This window comes from Heliangelus exortis, chromosome 3 (assembly GCF_036169615.1).
Source record: "Heliangelus exortis chromosome 3, bHelExo1.hap1, whole genome shotgun sequence".
Taxonomy (NCBI): Eukaryota; Metazoa; Chordata; class Aves; order Apodiformes; family Trochilidae; genus Heliangelus; species Heliangelus exortis.
In genome coordinates, this window is record NC_092424.1 from 27375666 (window position 1) to 27399395 (window position 23730).

The window sequence follows — 23730 nt, forward strand, 5'->3', positions numbered from 1 at the left end:
AACGAATGCACAAATGTTAACAATTAATAGTTAACTAGATTGAATTAGTTACTGCAATCATCTGTTGGTTTTCAAAGTGGGTCACCGAGATTCAAAATATTTTTACTATTAGTGTTGATATTGATCAATTATTATTAGCTTTGATATTATCAATTAATGATTGATAGAACTGATCAATATTAGCACTGATGTATTTCCACTTGTGCTGCTCTTTGGCTACTAGTTTGAAGAGAAATCCTAGAATGGCTAAGGTTGGCAGAGATCCAATCCCCCTGCCATAGGCAGGAACACGTACCACTAGGTCAGGTTGCTAAAAGCCCCATCCAACCTGGCCTTGGACACTTCCAGGGAAGGTTATCCACAACATCCCTGGGCAACATGTTTCAGTGTCTCACCACCCTCACAAGAATAAATTGCCCCTTGTCCTCTTGCTACAGGCCCATACAAAAAGCCCCACTCCAGCTTTCTTGTAGGCTCCCTTCAGGTACTGGAAAGCCACTAATAAGGTCACCTCAGAGCCTCCTTTCCTCCAGGCTGAACAACCCAAACTTCTGTAGCCTGTTTTCATAGGGGAGGTGCTCCAGCCCTCTCATGATTTTTGTGGCTCTCCTCTGGACATGCTCAAGGAGCTCTATGTCCTTCTTATGTTGGGGAATCCAGAACTGGACACAGTCCTCCAGGTAGGATCTCACAAGAGCAGAGTAAAAGGGGAGAATCACCTTTCTTGACCTGCTGTCTATGCTTCTTTTGATGCAGCCCAGGACAGAGCTGGCTTGGCTGCCTGGGCTGCAAGCATGCATAGATAGCTCACATTAAGCTTCTCAACCACCATCACCTTCTCCTCAGGGCTGCTCTCAATCCTTGCTCTTCCCGACCAGAATTCATGCATGGGATTGCCTCAAGCCAGGTGCTGAACCATGCACTTGGCTTTGGTGAATTTCATGAAGTTTGCACGAGCCCACTTCTCAAGCCTGTCAGGGTCCCTCTGGATAGTGTCCCTTCCCTCCAGAGTGTTGACTTCACTACACAGTTTGGTGTCATCAGCAAACTTGCCAAGGATGCACTTGATTCCACTGCCCATATCAATGACTAAGATGTTGAATTGCACCAGTCCAAGTACTGACCCTTTATGAACACAACTTGTTCCCTGTTTCCATTTGGATATTGAGCCATTGATCACAGCTCTTTGGTTGCAACCATCCGTGCAGTTCCTTATCCAGAGAGTGGTCCATCCAACAAATCCGTATTGTTCCAGTTTAGAGACCAGAATGTGATGTGGGACAGTGCCAAATGCTTTGCATAGGTCCAGGTAAATGACATCTATCAACTGTGTAGGAAAGTCTGCATATATGTTCTTTGTCCCAGAATCAGGTTGGTGCTACCCATGCTCTCCCTAAGTACACAAAGTCATGTTTTTAAAAGTACCAGCTAACAGAAAACTAGACAGAATTAAAACTTTCATATCAGCAATATTTGCAGCCTTCAATAAGGCTATATTGAATTCAAATAAATAAATTTTTCTCACTAAACCTGTAGAAGTATTTCAAATACCTTGATGTCATTACATCACTCATTATTCCAATGGAGTCTCCAGTCTTAAAAGTACACTTTTTCACCAGGAAAAAAGCTGCCTTACAAAGCCTTATAATTTTGACTCCGAGACAATTTCCATAAAGTCGTTTTCTTTAAACAAAGAGTTGCACTCATTTTCTAATGTGTCTGAAGCTTCTGTATGATCAGAAGCCAAAAACATTGACTTCTACCATTGTACCACATTTCATACAGTTTTAAGTGATGTCTATTTCAGTAATGAATTATTAAAGAATCCAGTCTTTTCAAACAGCAAGGCTAAGCAGCCCGGGTGTGGCAGTGCTTGCAGCTCAAAGGTCCCTCCAGATGACTTAGCAGGTTGCTAACGACCCCTCTAACTAAGCCAAGGAAGACAGACTTTCAATACACCAGCACCTTCTCTGAAGACAAAGTCATACCATTAAATTAATATGCACAGTAATTATTAGTAATACAGTCTGGGTTTACTTTACCTGATGTAGCCTAGATTTAATGCACTTGAAATGTCTGCATTTACATTTAATTAATAACCCCAACATTTAAATTTTTATTGTAAAATATTTCTTCATGCTTTACATTTTTTTTTTCACTTTGTCTTCTCTACACCAATGCAGAATTGCAAAAAAATGTTGTTTTCTGCAAGAATTATGGGGCAACACCAGCCAGAATGACTTCTGCTCTTCATCAATATTCAACTCTGGGTACTCCAGTGATAAAACTCAAAACAAATTATTTAATTAGAACAGCAAATTGCTGAAACAGAATTTAATTTTCATTTTGCTGTCACTATAATTTTAGTTGGTATTCTGATTTATTACAATATTTTTTGTTGTTTAATGTAGGTCAGAGTATAATGTCTATGAAAACAATTATCCGGGGGGGGGGGGGGGGGGGGGAACCAAACAAAAAAACCCCAAATATATACTGTGCATTCGTTTATTTAAAAAGTCAAACCAAATTTTCAACAGCTTTTCAGTCAAGAAATTTGATTTCCCAGGAGAACAAAAAAGCACATGGAAAAGTTATATTCAAAACACCCAAGTGCACTCTCACTTTGGCAGATAGCCAGCCACAAAAACACTGCAGAGAAACAAAATAGTTAAGTACAACCTTTGGCATCTTAATTGCATCAAAGGGACAATTCTTAAAATGCACAACACTTTTAAAAGGAAATAAGAGACAGAGCTTTAATTTAATTAAAAAGTTGCATGCCTTCTACACAAGTTATTTAAAGGCCTGTCATCATGGTCATCATATATTCTGGCTAGGTGCTACCTTTTCATAATTATAAACACACAAATAAGACCTTTCCTGTATGACTCACTGTTCCAATACAACCAAAAGAACCTTATTTAGCCTAAATTTAAATTACATAGCCACCTTTTCTTTCAACAGAAGTTTTACAAGTATAAAAACGGCTTTTTGTCCTGACATGGAAACATGATTGAATTTTGAATGAACTAGAACATAGCTGTATGTAAAAAAGCATATGGCTGTGTTCATTCTTTACAGCTAACAACTGTCACACAAAAAATTTAGAATTTCTTCTGTAAGTAAATACACCTTCTGTGTGCATGCTAGGTATGAACTTATTAAAACAGCATTTCAGATTCTCTAGAACAAAGCAGGAAGAGTTACTCATCAGTTTCCTGCACTGTTAACCTCTTCAATATTCCACAGCCCACAAAATTGCTGCCTTCTGTCAGTGAAGTACTACCCCTGCTCATGGTAACTGAGGACATGAGAGAAATCAAGCCCCAAACCTACATTATTGTCAGACTAAGCTGAAAGCATCCAGAAATTTATGTTAAAATTGCCAGAGTAATCCTACCATTCAAGATATACAAACTATGCCAACCCCCAAAATACAAACCAACAAGAATGCAATAGCCAGCATACAACTTGAAACAGGAGTAATTTCAAGCATTTCACTAGATTTTAACTGTGATAAAGGTGGTGGGGTTTTTTTCCAGGCTATAAATACTTACACTGAAAGCCTCAAGTACTAAGTAAAATACTTATAAATATCAATATAAAAATATTGAGGACTACCACAATATTTACCAGGTTTTCTCCAGTTCAGTTTTACAACCCCTATAGCAAGGAGATACAGGAAAGGAAGGTGGAAGAGTCAACTGGTAAGGGTAATACCCTTCTGGCCTTACAGTAGCACAGGCAATGTATCTGTTCCTCCATTTCATTTAATTTGCAATGAAATATAATTGCTATACTGTCTTACATACCTTACTACATACCTTAAACACACTAAACAGAAACAGCTCACAATGAGGGTGGAAAAGCGAACCAAAGTGAACCAAGATCTGAACTTTTGATTTAATATCAATCCCCACCACTCCAAAAGTTACATGCAAAGACAGTGAATTTCTAGATGTTGTTGCATCAAAACTTATGTAAACAGATAAAATCAGCCAGCTAAAAAGGTATTAGAAGACTCCAGGGATAACAGGTTCTTAAAAAAAGAATAATAAAAGGGATCAACACGCATGTTCCAAAATGTCTCCAATCAGACAACGGACTCTAGGATGATGGAAGAGGAGGAGGAGAAGGGATCACTGCTAAGTGGCCTCAGGTTGTTTCTTCCAACCTTCTATTGCTACTCTCCAGGATGGAGTATGGGACTAGATGGACTGCCCCCAAACACTACATTTCTCTCATTTTTTAATGCTACTCTGATAGCAAAATCACCAGTTCACACATAACCAAATTCTTCCCATGGGCCAGGAATTCTAGAACTTTGAAATTTGCCTTGTTTCAGTTACACATCCGGTTTTCTTTGTTTTGTTATCGAGACATCTAAGATAGGAAGCAAAATCTTCTAGATTAATTTTCCATTGTTTCAAGTCGTCAGAAGGAAGACTGTTTAGATAAACAGCCACACTGCCCAGGCAGCAACCCTGGGGAAAACTTTGAAAGCTTTCTTTTTTTAATCTGACATTAATTTTAGATATAACAACTTTCAAATCTATTGGCATGATTTCATGGGTAATGTATTGCTACACAACTTTTGATATATTAGAATCACAGAATCATAGAATTGGCTGGGTACGAAGAGACCTCAGAGATCATCAAGTCCAACCCTTGATCCACTACCTCTGCAGTTACCAGACCATGGCACTGAGTGCCACATCCAGGCTCTTTTTAAATATCTCCAGGGATGGAGAATCCACTATTTCCCGGGGCAGCCCATTCCAATGCCTGATCACCCTCTCAGTAAAGAAATTCTTTCTAATGTCCAACCTAAACCTCCCCCGGCACAACTTGTCTTGCTGAGGGTTTTCTGGGAAAAGAGACCAACCCCACCTGGCTACAACCTCCTTTCAGGGAGTTGTAGAGAGCGATGAGGTCTCCTATGAGCCACCTCTTCTCCAGGCTGAACAGCCCCAGCTCCCTCAGCCTCTCCTGATAGGATCTGTGCTCGAGTCCCTTCACCAGCCCAGTTGCCCTCCTTTGGACCTGCTCCAGGACCTTGATACCCTTCCTGAACTGAGGGGCCCAGAACTGAACACAGTCATGTCCTTAAAAGACCTGCTCTTTAGTTATCAAGCAACATCAGAAAAGCATTGTTACAATGCCCTCTAATAGCTTCAGATCCAAAAAATTTAAAATGACAACACACCGGAGTACAATGCAGATTAAAACTGAATTTTAGACAATGAACAGTTCTCTGTGTGTTCTATGATGAAACTGTGATTAGTTCAGTATCCCAATTTTACATGGAACTAAAAAAGGTTACATTGTCTTCAGCAACAGGCAAAAGAAAAGAGGCTCACATGTGTGAGTTAGTGACACCACTGTACTTACAGGATAGATGTGAACAATCTTGTCCTCATTACTATCACACACACAAATAAACAGGGCTTAATCTCTATGGTAAAGAATTATCCAGGAAGAGTGCTTGAATTTCCAAGAGACTCTAAACCAAACAGGAAAGCTGAATAAAGTGAATTTTATAGGCTACTAGAGATATACTGTCTGCAGTCATCATAATAATTTAAAAGCAAAACCAAGCATGTAAGTTACAGCCCCCACATCTCAGCTCCCCACAGCTACTAAAAGGTAGGCAGTCTGCCAATACTATCACCTTTAGTGACTCAAGACCCAGAGAGCAGTGCAGCAGGTCTGGCTAGACAATGACAAAAAAGAAAAACAATTCCTGCTCTGGCTTCAACTGGAGAGCTAACAATAGCTGCTGTGCATCAAACAGAGCTGCAAATAATCCCAGCACTTTTCACCATGGTCACACAGAGTACACAGGCTATATCATTCAAGTTGTCCCCAAACTGGAAAAATTCTGTGGGAAATCCTGAGGCTTCCATAGCCTGCAGCCACTTTTTAAAGTGGCCTTTTAAATTAGAATTGTTAAAGACCAGGGCAAGCAAACAAATTCTGAAGCGGTTTGAGCTGACTAAACCTTGCCTAAACTGCAGATCAAGATATGCTAAAGCTAGAAACAGAAGCTCCCATGTTAGAAGAGAACCTGATTTGCAAAAAAGATGTATCAAAAAACTGTAAAATTGCAAACTAAATTTGGTATTGATAGTTCATCTGAAATTTGTCCAGTTAATCCCCTCACAGGTAAAGAAATCAAAGAAATTTCTAAGAATAAACCAGCATTTAAAAAATGTTTTAATTTGCATTACAAAAATTAATGTTCAATAGTAGTGTTCAATTAACTTTAAAAATTTCAAGACAGGAATCGATTCTGCTTCTGATTTCCATAAAGCTCACCCTGAACTACAATTCTGCAAGTGCCAGCCACCACTTATCAGCATTTACTGAAGCTACTTGATACCACTGTATAGCAGTATTTTCAACTCTTTTAGGCTGCTATGAAATACAAATAAGCTGTGTACAAAGAAGGCAAACTCAGCCTATCTTATCAGCTAATATTTTTGCTAGATGCAGAAGCCATGATTACTGCTAATTACTCATAAACATTAACTCTCATAGTTCAAGACAAAACAGTTTCAATCAATCAGTCTTATTTTCAAGTAAAACACTTGTCTCTAAAAACAATGTGCTTATATTGTAGGAGAATGCCACCAAAATATTCTCCAATTCTCTATGACTTCCTCCAAACTTTTTAAACAACGTAGATTCCTTAACATACCTCATTCTGATGAAAATCAGAAGATTCTCCTGGAAGTCAGAGCAATTTCAAGCATTTCAAATTCAGTACAGAACTTGGCTAAAATCCACAGCAGCTAACAGCACCCTGGGTCAAACAAAGGATTTTAGTCATGCATCTATGACACACAGGTACCACAGGTAAGGGAAAGAAATCTGAAGAATACTGCAGGTGTTTATAGCAAGACAAGAGTAAAAAGAGGGTTATTTCTGCAAAACCAACCTACTCCTTTTAGGCTATCAGTAGGTTATAGCCCAACAGCTCACCCCACAAACTGTGACACCCTACTTGGATCCCAAGAGGGTAATCCTTCTTACCACCATGACTTGGACATTACCAGGGAATCTCATACCACTCTCTTTTTTTACATTTTAGTCTTTTCTCTGAGATACTACTAGTGATGCTAGCAACGTATTTCTGATTTTTTCTGCACTCATTTTTACAAAGCTCATGTTTCCAACCGTGTAAAAATCTGCAAGCTTCAACCACAGCAGATGAATTCTTTGTATATTGGAGTCTACATTTACTACTGATTTTTTTTTCAAGAGAAAACCCAGCATGTCATAGCTATAAGCCTAAGTTTTCAGAAGACTGCAAAGTTGTTGAACAGATTTTACTTCAAGCTGAGAAGAAACTCATCAAAATTTTATCTGAAATTAATATTACTGTATTTTCAGCTAGAGTTCAGAACCTCAAACTATGCAAGGATTCTGATCAGATTTGCAGGTATTTGAGTTGATACAAGGAACTGAACAGGAAAGGAAGCAAGCTGTCAAGTTCATGAAGACCCTATGTTTAAACTTGACTCCTAAGAAAAACAGCACAACAAACCTGTTGACTGCAGGAAAAACCTGCCAAGAGATAGAGATATCTTAACATTACTTATTAATGTTAAGATTACTAATATTGTAAATGAAGTTTAATCTCCTCAAGGTCTTCTGAAGTCCTACACGAATTAAGGCAGAAAAGTAGCAGTTACTGTAGTAAGACTTTTTCACAGAATATACAGGGGATTCTCATTAGAAAGATATAAACAAAAAAATACTGTAAGAAGAGCAGAAAGTAGTTTTGAAAACCATATTCAGATAGCAGTTGTCAGTGCTCTAATCAGAGAAAATATATCAAGTGTAGTTTTGTGATGCTTATGCTGCAACAGAACTGTAAAGAAATTGAAGAGTATGCTTGCATCGTTAGAGAAGACAGAAGCCCAGAAGAAGATGCAAGCAGAAAGAAAGACAAGGTAAGAATTCTGAATAATGCCAACATATTGGAAATGTGACTGGAGAAAAAAAAGAGTTCAGGTCTACATATAGATTTATATATTCCAGGGAACAGATGTAAATCAATACATGACAGACTAGAGAACGATCAGCGTTGGCTTCCAAATGATGTAGACCAGAAGGAGACTAACAACTGTCAGAAGGTCTAGAAAAACAACCCACAATGAAAGATTAATGAAACTGATTTTTCTAACTGGAGAATACTTTGGAGAAATATAAACCCTCACATACACTAGAGGTAGTTTTAAAGAGGAGCAAAAACAATTCTCTATTTTCCAGTTAAATGAGTATGGAAGCCTTAACATACTGATGGAAAAACTTCAGTCCTTAAGTGAGACAAAACTCCAAAGATAACTCAGAATTCAGAACAGGAGTGACACAGGCAGTATCATCTCAGATTAAGGATCCATTTAACTGAGATTCCCAAAATGCAGCCTATAGGCCAGAGAAAACTGCAGTCTACAGAGTACAAGAAAAATCTTTGTACCCAGATTGCTCCCATAATTTTTCCCTAGAGCATCCCAACAGTCAGCCAGAGTATGTACAGTTATTTTGAAAACCTGTTCCTGTGGGTACCCCAACACCTCTCTCACTGACAACCGGGCCTGCATCTGCCATGTAGCCAAAACCCATAAAAATGACCCATTGTCATTCATTAAAGAGTAGCTGCACCTCAGAGTATCTAGAAGTAGTCAGTGAAGTGAACTGTCCTATTATATAGAAAAGGTGAGCATCACCTTTTAGTTATATGGCAAAGAAGAGATCAATAAAGATCAAAGCATCTTCAGAAAAAGCCACATGGTGCAACAAAACACTAAAATAATGAGGTAAGTGTCAAGGTTCTTTCTTGTCATAAAAATTGATACAATATATATTAATGGATGGATCTCAGTGTGCTTAATCATAGTTGCTAACTTCAACCAAATTATGAGCAGAGCACATATTTCTAGAGTTGCAGTGTCCCTCTCTAGACAGAGCACACTGTTGTAAGCACAGTTCATTTCTTTCAGGTGCATTCTCATACTACACAGTAATATGGTTAAAAAAATAACCTGCTGAGTTAAAAAAAGTACAAGTGTTAAGAACAAATTCCATTTGCTTATATGTGAGAGGAAGGAGTGATTTCTGGTTGTAAAACCACTGAAAAGTCTTAGCAACATACTTACTCCTCTCAGCCTTCCCAACTTTTTTCTCAGACTACCTGGCTTAACCAATGTACAGAGTAAATGAACAGTTAGTAGGCTTCTTCACTACTGAACGCGTAGTGCTGGTTTTGCACGTTAATCAAAACTTGTTCTGAATACCAAATTCAGAAGTTACTAATGGCTTAAGCATACTGCCATAAAATACAACATTTGAGAGCTTCAAACTTGAACACACTTATTTTTAAGGAATTAGCAAAAGATGGAAATTAAAGGAGAAAGAAATGGGAAGTTGTTTCCTCAAAAACTGGAGATCTGAAGAGCACTAACTGCTCTGATCAAGTCTTCTAATCATTTAATCCAAGACGATCTAGAGCCCTTTGTCTTCAGTGGCCATATAATGTTCTTTGAAGGATTAAAGGTACATGCTGAATAATTTACTGTTTTAACAAACCAGGCCCACAGTCTTAAGTTAGTTAGTAAGGAAAAAAGTGAGGATACAGCTAGTGAAGATCCACGACAACTTTGAACAACACAACCAATACCAAAGGAGAAGAAATGCTTTAAAAAAATATAAAGCTGTCCATTCTTGCAGAAAACACTGAGACTACGAAATCCCATTCTTTTCAAGCAGTTCTGTACCTCATTCATTGGACTTTGTAGCCTCTACAAGACGACAAACTAAAACAAACAAAAAATAGCCTTCAAAACACAACCTCATTATTTCTGTCCCCCTCAAGAAGGAACAATTTTACAAATTTCTACAGTTTCCTGCGTCAAAAACACCATTAAAATAAATCATAGCCTCAAAAGCCAGAGTACTCTCATTCTTGCCAGTCTGCAACAGAAGCAAGGATTCACCTTCCTAAAACAGAAAACAAAAGCCCCCAGGCAACCCATGTCCACGTCTTTAAATCACTTCTCTGTAATAGGACTCAGGTTTTATCTCACCAAATACAGAAGTATGTAAGAATTTTTTAAGGTTGGATCAGCTTATCTTTTTGTAACCAGAGAAAGTTTTTATAGGGTTACACTGGGAATACACATGCAACATTTTGGCATTGAGCTCTGAATTAAGCAGCAGACTACAAGAAAGAAAATGGTATTATTAAAGGCTTCTTGCTCCTCTAATGACACTTTATATACTGGAGGCATCCCCTTGGCAAAACAAACAAGAGAACAGTACTGAGAGATGTCTTGAGTCTTTCCTAACTTTATTTTGACTCTTCCTTTTGGCTTCAGCTTTATTAAGAAGTCACACATAAAAGCCAATTTACAGTAACATTTAAAACAAACCAACCATTTATAAATCTGCTTCAGACCGACAATTTAAAGAGATGTAAGACAATGGGACATTTCAATTCTAAAAATAGAAAGAGTATTTGATGTGTTAATTTTAGTATCTAAATTAATTTCAGCTTACATTTGGAAGATGGATATCAAACTCCACAGCAAAAAATAACAACAGCTTAAAATAAGACTACTACATAGGATAAAGCTCATAGCATATAAGGCACAATGCATGCATTTTATTCTTAAAAATACGGTATTAAAAACATACAGCTTTAAAGTTTCTGTATTTCAATCATCTACATCACATGACAGCCTTTAAAACAAAGATCAAATAAACAGTCATCTAGCTTTCAAATAATACTTTTCCCTTCTTTTCTGTAGGAAGTTTAGCTAGATTATGAAATAATGTCTTACCAGATGTTGTCATTTGTCCATTACTTAATTACTAGTTCCAGAACAATAGAAAGTAATAACTGAATTACATCTAAACATTTATTCCAAAATCCATCAAGAGCAAATATAAAGTAGGATGCTGAGACTGGCAGGTTTTAGAATGGACAGATAAGGAAGGGATAGAGGGAAGGGAGGTATCAACATATTCAAATACCAAAGTTAATTTTAATTGTTAAAAATAAACCAGATACTTGGTTTAATGATTTATAATGCCATCTGCATTACTTTCTCTGCATCACATTTAAAGCTTTTTCAGAATTCAAGTCCAAGATTTCTTGCAAACAAGAAATTTCTCCCTTTTGAAGTCTTAAGATATTCTTTGGCAATACAATCCATTTTTGGGGAAGACAACCACCACCCTTTTTTGTCTGGTTGGAAGCCTGTGTTGCACAGGTCTTCCCATCCATCTGAAAACAATGAAAGGCTCTGCACGTACACTGACATCACCTCAGCTACAGCAAGCACCAGAATAGAAACTCAAATATGTACTTCATACTACAGCCCTGCAGGAAGTCAGAGCCATACCCATCCTGTAAAGTATAAAATGAACGTGCAGAGGTATGTGCTGGGAATACAAATTTATTATATCCTGTACTAAGTAACATTCTGCTTGTTGCATAGCAACAGGAATCTGGTGCTGAAAAACAATATGGAACTTTTTTTTTACTTGCCAAGCTACAATTAACCCCAGTCTTCCTGAGAAACAGAAGCTTCATGGCATTGGTATTACCTAATGTCCAAGAAAAAATTCTGAAATGTAAAAATTTTCTTTTCCTAAATGCAGAATGCTCTCATCATTTTATACCACGTATTTATCATATTATGTAAAAATATTAAAGTATTCAAGTTCTAGAATCCTATAGCAAAACTATTTAGAAATAGTGCTATGTTTGTGCTGCATGTGTTGGTGTTGCTGATTTTGTTTTAAAAAAAAAAAAAGCATCAATCCAAACTACTTTGAGTTGAAGATCTGCTACAAATTATGAAGCTAAACTACATGTGGACATCTAAACTGTATTTCTCTTTGTGGGAAAGAAAGTCTTCTATAAGATCATATGAATTGCATAAAATCTCTTCCTCCTCCAAAGAAAAGAAAAATTATGATAACTCAACTATTTAGGAACTTGATACATTGACACATCATAAGTTATATGAAAACATGCATCACCAAATCGGGGAGAGTCATCTCAGTTTTTTCTTTGTTTTTTAAACACCCCCCCAATTCCCATGACAAGACCCATTCTCAAGACACTCTTGAGAGTCACAACCAAAATATGTAATGACTGGGCTTTGGGGTTAGTTCACTCCCTAGACCCACCCCCAAAAGCAGACATACTTAAGACAGGCACTTTGGTTCAATTCACAGGGAAAAAAATGCATAATTTCAAATATACTAATGTTTAATACTAAAGATGCTACTACATAAATAACCAAACCTGAAAGTATTCCTTGGAGTTACACTAGCAGCTCAGTCTTCATCCTATCACTTATGAAACATGCGCTTTGTTAGAAGAACAACTTAAGATAAAACATTATGAAGGCCTTATTATAAGATCTAGGTACTGTAGGGCATACCATTAACAAGCTTATGGATAACCCCCCATTCAAAAGAGCTAAGGATTTCTGATACCATAAAGTAACTTCTCTTTTTTTTTTTTTTTTTTTTTTTTATTCTTTCTCAATTTGTGAGGCATAGAACAGATCAGATGAAAATCTGATGGCTGTAGGTAAATCAAATACTGGGAATCCTAAACAACTGAACATTTCTTTTTATTGTCAGGACAGAGAGGAGTGCAAGAGGAAAGACTGCTGCATCCATCTGCCCTAAAAAAATAATCACATGAATTGAAGGCAAGATATTCAGAGTATTCAGAAGTGGATTAACTGTACACTCTTCTGTCCTGTGATGACTAACTAGGGACTTCAACAGGGCAAACATAAAACCCTAGTATTCAGTATTATTAACCATTAGTCACAGCTAAAGATGGAACCTTTGCAATGCAATCCGTTTTTATCTGCATTCTACAGATTATCTATACACAAGTCACACTGGTGACCAACACTACATCCCCACGTATAAAATGAAAAAAATAACACAGATGTACTCCTCAGACGAGGCAGTCCAAACACTGTTTTTTCCAGGGATTCCAAATAATCAGATGGTTCAAAGGAAAATACATCTTTACACAGGAACAGTAACATTTTTAAATTTTTTTTTTTTTAATTTTTTGACATTTCTCTGCAATGCAATGGCCACTTCCTTTATGCAAACATGATGTTTGCAGAGTAACACAAAAACAAAGAGCAATTTAAATACTATCTTACAGCTGCTTACCTGTTTTTAAGCACCTTATTCTTTATAGTAAGTTATACTAAACTCTAGGTCAGACACTGAAACCAGGAGCTACCCATAAAAAATAAACCACACAGCAACATTTATCTGTTACTGCAACATGCCTGCAACAATCCACACGGTAGAAAATCTCCACATGGTGTCTCCAAAGAACTGAGTAACTTTCTTGGGAAGTCTCACTTGAAGGTCTGAAAGCTGTGTGCCTGTGTCCTGATCCCCACCACTGCAGCAGCTGATCTAATAAAAAACATTGCACCTCTCCTTGTAAAACCTTTGTCTTGTTTATGACTTTAGAGCAACACAGCTACAGCATCAGTTGGTAAACTGCAAGACAACCTTACTGCCATCTATTCGGGGATTTTGTTACAGGAACATAGAACTGTTCTATCAGTGAATAAGAAATGAATGAAAAAAAAAAAAAATATACAGGAGTACTCTTTGATTTTAAAGCTGACAGTACAGTACACCAAAACCAAAAGCCTGAGATGCACTATTCTTCCAAACTTTATGAAAAGACTAAAATATTGGCAAAAACACAAAATCAAGTTGCTGAACGCATCAGTCCAGATTTCTTCACCTCACAATTTAGTTGTAAGGTCAGATGAAGTTAAGAGGTAATAATTTTGAGAATAACTCCTATATGATGACATTAACAGTAGATCACTAAACTAAAAGCTACTACATTCATCACACCACATTTCAGAACATAGAACACTGGTACTACCACAGTCCTTGAGACTGAGCACAAGATCTTTAGGGTACAGTATTTGTTTAACTTTACTCCTTCGCACTTGATACTTTGGCCTCCTCCCTCAATTACAAGTCAAAATTTTCAACTGAAATCCATTACTGCATTTCAAAACAGCAGCTAACAGATCAGCTTTCTCTTGGACAGAAAAAGGTTGAACTGGATAGATCTTTCACATCTTCACTCACCCTCCATACTCTGTTTCAGACCAGATGGTTCATATGTGAATAGGACAATCCTGTGTTCAAAATATGTTTATTTCATATACAGACATACAACGAATAGACACACAAAGTATTCAGGAGTAATCTGAACTAGAAAAAAGTACCTCAAAGCAATTTTAAAAAAACCAAACAAACAAATCACTATTTCTGCTAAAGTAGAACGTAACTACTATCAAAGTATACCTGTTCTAAATATGTTCAATGATTAGACTTACACAAATGCTGCGCTTCAACACTGATAATCTTCATGACAGTGCTATCATTCACTACTTTGATTTATTATCTCTGCCATAAATTGGTTAATTTTTATTAGTTTGTATTAATTAGTTATTTTGGCAGTCTGACCACACCATCTATTTCAGACAATAAATAACAACGTTAATTCTGAAGTTGTAAAGTCCACTTAACTTAATCCACCGTAGCCAACAGCAAGGTTTTTTTTTAAATGGGCTTTGTAAATCCATTCAGCAACACATGTTTTCTAGCAAAGCTTCACTGCATTCAGTAGTAAGTTCAAATCCTTCAAGTTTAAAAAAAAAAAAAAAAAAAAAAGTTTTATTACCTTAGACTGAGTCCTTCTACAGATGAGCCAGCATTGCTTAATGGACTAAATTTGCCAGATAGATCATATACTTTCCTCAAATACCAACATGAGTTCAACACAGGAAACCAAATAAAAGGTGTACACAGCACTATGTATTCTTTATAAAAGACTCCAAGCTTTTAAAAGAAAGCAAAGAGACTTTTACAGACCAGAAAAATATACAGAGAAAACAATTTTTCAAAACAAATAGTAATGTATATTGCTCATTATAACAAACTATTGACATGAATATCTACAGTAGCTAGAAAAGAAAGCATTTCTAGCCTTGCATTGGTACCTGAAAAAAACATATATTTTATAAAAGCTATTTCAAGAGCTAGTGATTTCAAGTGGCAAAACTGCCAGGTTCAAGGTCCAGGTTTACTCAAGAGCGTATGCTTAAGTCAGATTTGCACAGCTAACCAGAAAGCTCAATGCAACAAAAATTCCAGCTGTTTTCAAGCAATGCCAGTAAATATACCAATAATACAACATCTCAAACATCTTGAAATATATAAAGTACAAGAGAACCCTAATTATCCTCCTGTTTAGCATTTGCATTTTCCATCCCAGACAATAAGAAAAAAATACAACTTCAATGGAAGGCTCCACAAAAATTCCAGCAGATATGACCACATATGGAGATTGGTCTATACAACTGAAATGTTAAAGTATTACCATTAGCTAGACAAGACCACAATAAAACATTCCCTTAACTACATGCCCTTCAAACTGTTTCAGTTAAAAATCTGGTATCACTGTACAATAACCTGCAAAGTCACATCAATCATTTGCCTAAAAAAATTTAAGTATTAAACAATATTTTAGGAAGCTGGTTTAAGGAGAGTGCCACATACATAGAAACTGATTTCCTCTAAATAGAAAATGTAAATATTTCTAGTTGCTATAAAGCTGCAACTAAGGCATAACAGAGGCTTTAGCTCTACCAGTGATTATTCTTGTTCTTTTACTATCCTGCGAAATTCCAATATTTCAAACTTTTTTTAAACAAGGTGGCTAGTACACTTGAACACAGAACCACCTAACCTTACCTTCTTTAGGGAATTTGTAATAGGTATATGTAACTTTGTAACCTGTAACAGAAAAGTAGTTTCAAATTTGTGAAGAATTACAGAAGAATGAGATTACATATGAAAAAATCCTTCCAATTTTGATTGTGCTGCAAGCTACAGGATTAATGTTATTTCTGGCAGCTAGTCCAGCAAAGTAGAACTTTCCTATCACCCTCTGGAGTGCAGTTTCCACTTCTCTCCTCCCTACTTCAAAGGGTGTCAGCACCTTTGCTTACAAGAATTAAAAATAAAAAAAAACCAAACAAAAAACAAAGAAAAAAAACCCAAACAAAAAACCCCACAAAAAAAACAAACCCACACCACCAGCCTAGACACACAGCAAAGTAGCATACAAGTTCTGAACTAAACTGCAGTAGCTTTCAATATTCTTCCTTTATATAAGCCAGCTCTGCCCACAGAATTTTCAATATGTGAAACAGATTTTAAACTTTTTTCCTGAATATTGATCACATTTGCTTTTAGAGAGCCCTGTCTATTCATTGTGAGCAAGAGAATGTCACTTCAACTCCTCGCACTAAGTTGTGCATTGATTCCCAAAACGTGCTCATCACAGGCAGTTCAGGCTGGTAAAATTAACCCAAAGCAGACTGACAATTCATCTCATGCCACATTGAACAGCCACATTTTCTCCACGAGGCTGTCACCAGCATTTGGGTAGAAAACCCAGAAAATCAACACATCTTCTTCCAAGCAGTAGTTCCATAAGCTGCCCATAAATGTCTACAGAACTGTAACATTAGGAGCAGCACATGTGTAATGGTGTCACAGGCAGTAAGCATGATTTTCACATTGTTTTTTGGAACTTTTAAGTATTAGTTGTGAAACAGCTGCAGTGAAGGAGATTTGTAATAAGTCACTGCAGTAAAGAGACTTATGAATTATCAGAAAAATTAATTATGAAATAAAACTGTGTTTTCCTTTAAAAACCTATGTTGGTACAGAGCATTTTAAAATGAGGCAAAACTGGTTCTGAATCAGTTACCTGGATATATGTTTATATTTCTCAAGTAAAAAAAATTTGAAAGTTAAAATAAGGTAGTGCAGTAATTTCTGAAAGGGAAAAAATTCTGTATGTTAGGGCACACTGAATAGGGCAGGGGAGGGACCATAGGGACACAACACTGTCTTTTCATCTGGCAGGTTTAAATACTGACAGACACAAAAGTGCCTTTGCTCCTGGTATTAATTCCAAGAGAGGTGCCAACAGCCCAAGAAAACTACGTAGCTTCATACAATTCACAAGGGCTGGAAGGAAAAGACAGGAGTAGTGTGAGGGAGTGAGGTAGGGACCATCAAAAACTACTTAAATGTACTGAAGCTGTTTAACGAGGCTTGTGTGACTTCTGTCTCTGCCATGTTTGCTTTTAGCTACTACTAAAAGTAAGATTTTTTGAATCAAAGACAAAAAGCACATCTTCATTCTCTCAACACTGCAGCATTCTTAAGAGCCTAAACAAGTCTGGATGTTTAGAGAGATGGCACATGTATTTCTACATTGCTGAGCAGAAGCAGGAATGGACTGTCACGGTCAATTCTAGATGAAAGGTTAAAGAAGGGAATAATTCTGTTTTACAAAATGCATCTGCTCTCTAGTAATGAAAGTGAAGTACAGTGGTTCAATATCCTACTTCTGTAAGAGTTCTGCATGAAATCCACTGGCATGGCAAGGTGCAGTTCTCATTACTCAGTATTTCCAATCACATGCCAAAGGCAGCGCCGAGACACGACATTTCAGGCAGTAAGTGTGGTAGCAAAGCATTTGCTGAAACAGGTGCTGGAAGAGTAATTACTCTTCTTTTTATGGAAGTATAGAAAAAAAGGCTTTTACGCTATAGTGGTCTGAAGTGGGACACCAACTGACTCAGTTTTGTTTGACCTCCAAACATGAAGTCATGAAACAGAGCCAAGAAAAAAAGGTACATACACTTCCAGAGAGCATTCCTGAATTATACACACTCCTAGACTGTTTCTAATTTTTAGAGGCTGACAACAGAATTGCTAAGATGGTTATAAACAGCTTTTTCGAAAAAAAAAAAAAAGTTCTGATTCCCACATTCTCTATTCAGAGAGTATTCTTTGAGACTTACACTTTTACTATCAAAACGACACTAAACTACCAAGAGACCTTGAAGACAAAACAGCTGTCAGATTCCATATCAGATGGTCAGAACCAAGACAGATGACTCAGCTCATCTGTTAGTTTACTTATGAGAATAAGGAAAGTAACCTGAATTCTTGTATCCACCTGAAAAAAAAAAAAACCCTGTATATTCCACCAATTTTACTCTTGAGATATGAGCAATTCTAGAACTGTATTGCTTGATTGCTTGCAATTATGCATATCCAGTCTGATTTTAATTGATTTAATTGCCTGTTTGGACTTTCAATGCTTTGTGAAGCACTTCTCAACTAAATAATGCTTTCTACTTAAAATTTGCTATTTGAGCAAATCTTAAAATGGAGCAAAGGCCAAATTCTAAAGTGTTACCCCTAACACTAAAGTGTTACCACTGAAATTAATGGCATTGCCACTCTAGTATTTTACTACCTTAAATAACTGCAATTATTGCAGTAAACTGAGCCATACTACTGTCACTAATAATACAACGCTCACCCACTTCTCTGAAAATCCTGGGAAACACATCCAGGTTCCTTCAAGAAATCCTAGTGCAAATGAAGGTACACGTTTTGTTACTTCTGCCATGGGCTTTCACTCATGTGTTAAAGACATTAAAAAAAACCCCACAGTGAATATAGTATCAGGTATCTTAGCAGAACATTTAAAACATGATGAAGGCTTACTCACCCAGGCATTAAACACAATGATTTTTTAAATGATAACATGAATTACATTCTAAAGCAACACACTTGAGCAGAAAAGCTGCTATGTGTAAGTAAGCAGAAATTTTAATTTTAGAGACCACAAATTCGGCTTCTTATCAGAAAACACAAGGGAGGAAATGACATGATTTTCTAAAAACTCAAAGTCTATGATAATTTAGCTGCTTGACCAATCTACATCCAGAATGAATATCCACAAATACAATAGGTACAGTAGCACACCACAAACATAAATGAATATACTGGAAATACCAGAACTTAAAATTCTAAAAAAATAATGTTTCTTCCCAGTTCCTGCAACTTGAGTAATTAAACCAGACTAAGCAGTCTGCTTTCTGACACTAACAAAAACCAATTCTGGCCTACACAAAGAAATGAATGCAGTAATCTCAAGAGAAGGCTGTACAGTTTGATTTTTTAAAATCAGGATCTTGGAAAGCTCATTTATTTTTACTGCAGCTGGCATAAAAAGAATTATCTAGATTTAAAAAAAAAAAAAAAAATCAGTTAAGTTTCACTGTAGAATCCCAGCTTTAGCAGGAGTGTTACATTTATCAGCTACCATAATACAGATTTTAACATATGCTTCAATAAAAGTCTGTTCACACGTGTTCTTCTTGTAGAAAAAGGATGAGAAGTTATGCTATTACTAGAACCAGGGCACCAAATTGTGCTGTTACCTAGATTTTAACTACCTCTTTCCCCCATAACATTCCAGTTGGTAAATGGAAAACTCGGGAATATTACTATTCCTGAATATTTATTATGTGGTATTATTTATTATTATGAGGTAAGTGCATTCAGGAAAATATATGAAGAACAGTATTTAGTCAGCTAACCATAATATAATAAGAATGCTGTTCACAAGAATCAGTTGTTCACAAGAATCAATTGTTTTTACCTAGAGGAGAGGAGAGAGATACACAGGCCCAATGCAAGCTGGTGCCCAAACCAAGTAACTTCACACTTAGGCTTGACCACTTACCTGGAATACATAATATTCAAAGTTTATCAGCAACCTAAAGCCCAGAACAGATGCTACTCAAACAACATGTAATTCTAATTTGAACACAAAACAGACCAATTCTTGTGCACCACTGATGTTTGTGTCTTATGGAATTGCTGACTATTTTACAACATGAAGATGCTGCTTACAATGATGCTTAGTGTTAATTGACATAAGAAAAAACAGTTTGTTCTTCAGTAACTGACCAGCTAACCACCCAAAGAAGACACAAGATCTTAACACGAAATCATCAGAATTAGTTGAGGTTCGCGATGGCTGAAGAACAGGCTCTCACACATGTATGTGCTAAAGGACAGAGTAGAAAAATGAGGGCTTTCCCCCTGCACAAACCAAATCACAGAATCATAGAATTACTGAGGCTGGAAAAGACCCTGAGATCATCAAGTCCAGCCTATAACCTCACACCACCACACTGGCTAGACCATGGCACCAAGTGCCGCATCCAGCCTTTCCTTAAACACCCCCAGGGATGGTGACTCCACCACTTCCCTGGGCAGTCCATGCCAATGCCTGATGTCTCTCTCCATGAGGAAGTGCTTTCTGATATCCAACCCAAACCTCCCCTTCATGCAGCTTCAGGCCATGCCCTCTTGTCCTGTCACTTGTTAACAAGAAGAGCCCGACCCCCACCTGACTACAGCTTTCCTTCAGGGAGTTGTAGAAAGTGATAAGGTCCCCCCCGAGTCTCCTCTTCTCCAGGCTAAACACCCCCAGCTCCCTCAGCCTCTCCTTATCAGACTTTCCCCCTACTCCCTTCACAGCCTCCTTGCTCTCCTCTGGACCCACCCCAGCACCTCAATCTCCTTCTTGAAGTGAGGGGCCCAGAACTGCACACAGTATTCAAGGTGAGGCCTCACCAGTGCTGAGCACAGGGAGAGAATTCCAACACTAGCCCTGCTGGCCACACTATTCCTGATACAAGGCAGGATTCCACTGGCTTTCCCAGCCACCTGGGCTCACTGCTGGCTCATGTTCAAAGAGGTGTCAACCAGTGCTCCCAGACCCATCTCTACCAGGCCACTCTCCAGCCAAATTACCTCATGACTTCCAGTATTTATTTATTTTTTGTATTTTTTTGAGCACCAACTGCATACTTACCTACAGAACAGTAATTGCGTTTTATGCATTCCAGGAGATAATGTGTCAAAATTATGTTTTTAGTATTAACTGCCAAGATTTAACACTCCCTGCATATACAAAGGATCTGTATATGAAATGCTGGTCATTTGTCCAATCCATCTTGTCACTCCACCCCATCATAACCTGCCTCGACCAGCAATATACACTAAAGACATTGCCCGAACAAAATACAGCAGGAAGATATTGTTTAAACATGTCTCAGAAATCTATTGTCAATCCTAGTCTCAACAAGTCCAAAGAGAGAGCAAGTAGTGAAAGCTATCCACTGTGCTGGAGTCAGACCATTAAACAAAACTGAGTCAAATTTAATAGTGCCTTTATAGAGGAAACACTTCTTTAACCACATAATTTTCTTAGCCTCTGTAGTTTTATTGGTATATTTTTCTTCTTTTTTCTAAAAGGCTTAAAAATGAGCATTCTTTAAGTCAGGTTTCTTTGAAATAACCCATGACCAACCATCCAACTTGAAACTACATTTGCCCCTTACTAGTTTAGGGCTCTGCACTCATGAGCAGGCAGAAAAGTTTCAGACCTTTAATATATTCATTGGCCTATACTTACTAACAGCTTCAACTATTCAAACAACTAAATAAGAAACCTAAAGAGTAGGTTCAACCTAGACACTTACCTGTTATGCTGATTAAGACAAATATTTGTGCTCCCTCCAAGCTGGCAAAGTCCTAGCACACATACAGTTACATCAGTGAAAGAACAGTCTTGCTGGTACAGGTTACTTCATTGAACAGCATCACTCGTACAATTAAAGTACTTTTTGCCAGTATGAAAACCAAATGTGTATACAGGGCTTTTCAGAATACTTATGCCAACTTTTGCTAGATTAACAGCAGCCATTGTGTTAAAGACTGTCAAGATAAAAATAAGATACAAAAAACAACAGCCCTCTGTTTAAAGGATCTGTGTATGAACTGTAAGTTTTGTAAGTCGTAACTTTTTATTTGCAGGGTATCTGACTTCTACAGGAGTAACATGAACAAGTGAAAATACATTATGAGGAGACAAAACAAAGCTTAAAATAACATAAGCCATAAATACCTAAAGTTAGCAAAGAAAACTTGAGGGGAACACAGAACATGATTAAAAGAAAAAAAAAAAAAAGCAAGGGGATTTTCCCCATGCTTCCCGCGGCAAATGCTACCCTTTCCATTGAAGCTGTAAGTACACACATGGGGGGGAGGCTGGGGGACATCCTTAGGTTCAAAACAATGTAATTAGGATCTTATTGTCCTTGACAAAGAATTCTAACGGCTAATGCAGTTTTTTTGCAGCAGCTGATTTTCATCTGCCAAGCATACTATAAAAGGACCTCACAACTTACATTCATACTTAAGACAAAGAAGGTTCAAATCCAACTGCAAAACAGGAAAAATCTTCTACCAGGGGACAAGAAAAAAAAAAAAAACACAAAAAATTAACCGGCTTCCCCTCTTGTTTAACTGTGGGACAGGACTACAGAGAGCACACAGATGCAGAGCAGCGTCCGGGCTACCAAGTCGCATTCTCACTGGGTCCTGCACCAATTCAGGAAGGTTGTGGAAACAGAGCAGACACTAAAAGAGCTGGGAGGGGAGGACAGGCCAGGGAGGCAGAAAATCGCTTTCAAATGAATGAGCGAGCGGGGAACGGGATTCCCCTCCGAGAAGGCAGGCAGGCAGGCACCCACCTCCCTTCCTCCTCCCCCAGCCCCCAGAGACGTCCACCTCAGTGTTTACATCTGAAACCTCCAAACGCGACACTCTCCCGACAATCGAGAGGGAGATTCCCGCCCCGCGACGCCTCTTTATTGATTACACAGGGAGAAGCCCAGCTGCTGCTGCAATGCAACACGAACCGGTTAAGGCGCAGGGGGAAAAGCAGAAACAAAAAAACCGACAAAGAGCAAACAAACAAAAAAAAACCGAACAAGCAAACAAAACCAAAACCAAAGAAAAAAACAAACAAAAACCCCCCAAAACAGCACCGGGAGAGAAGAAAGGAGACGGGCTCACGGCGTGCCGGCGCGCACCGCCACCACCAGCCCGAAAAGTCGCATGAACGGGTCCGAGCGGCCTCCTCCCAGGGGCCCAGATCCCGCTGTCCTCCCCCCAACACAACTCACCGCCGGGGGGGACGGGAACCAGGGGGACGGCGGGGCCGCCCTTCCCCCACCCGAGAACTAACAATGGGCCCCTCCCCCACCGCGGGGCTCCCCTCAGCCTGGCGCCCTCCCCCTCTGCCGGTCCGGCGCCTGCCGGGTCTCGTTCACGGCTGCAGGCCGTTAAGAGGCGGGGGGCACAGAGCACACACCCCCCCCCAGTAGCCAGCCGCCCGCCCGCCTGCCAGCTCCGCGGTCTGCCCCTCACCTCATGGTGCTGCCCGGGGTCGGGGAGCCGCTCCCACTTCCTCGCTCGCTCCGCTCGCTCCCCCGCCCCGCCTCTCGCCGCTCCGCTGGGGCCGCGGTCGCGTTAATGGACAGCGAGACCCCCGGGCGCCGGCGCCTCCCCGCCCGTCTCCGCCGCTCCCGCCGGGCCGGGCCAGACCACCGCTGGGAGTCGGAAGGTAGGAGGGGACGAGAGAGATGGAGGAAAGGGGCGGGGAGGAGCGAACCAACGCGCGAGAATGGCGGGGGGTTGGGGAGGGAAGCGGGAGGAGGAGAATGGGCGGTGACGGGACTGCAGGGGAGGTCGGAGACACCGGCGAAATTGAGGGAGCGGCGAGGGGCGCGGCAGCGGGAGGGGTGCGCTCCGGGACCGCGGGGGCCGGAGGAAGGGGCGTGTCTCGGAGGCCGCGCCAACCGGCGCCTTGCGGCTGAATGGGGCTCGGCGGCCCCGCGCGGG

At 38.9% G+C, this 23730-nt stretch overlaps 1 protein-coding gene across 6 annotated transcripts in view; it reads right to left on the reverse strand.

Annotated features, from left to right (window-relative positions):
• ENAH (ENAH actin regulator) overlaps positions 1-23512 on the reverse strand; it is a 93235-nt gene extending 69723 nt beyond the window's left edge. For 4 of the 6 annotated variants that reach the window (XM_071739779.1, XM_071739774.1, XM_071739780.1 and 1 more), the window contains exon 1: positions 23257-23391. In XM_071739779.1, coding sequence (XP_071595880.1) covers positions 23257-23261 — 5 coding nt within the window. In that variant the 5' untranslated portion in view covers positions 23262-23391. Of the gene's footprint in view, positions 1-23256 lie in introns of all 6 variants that reach the window. The other 2 variants (XM_071739781.1, XM_071739775.1) reach the window with 2 other exon arrangements.
• Between the last annotated feature and the right edge of the window lie 218 nt (positions 23513-23730).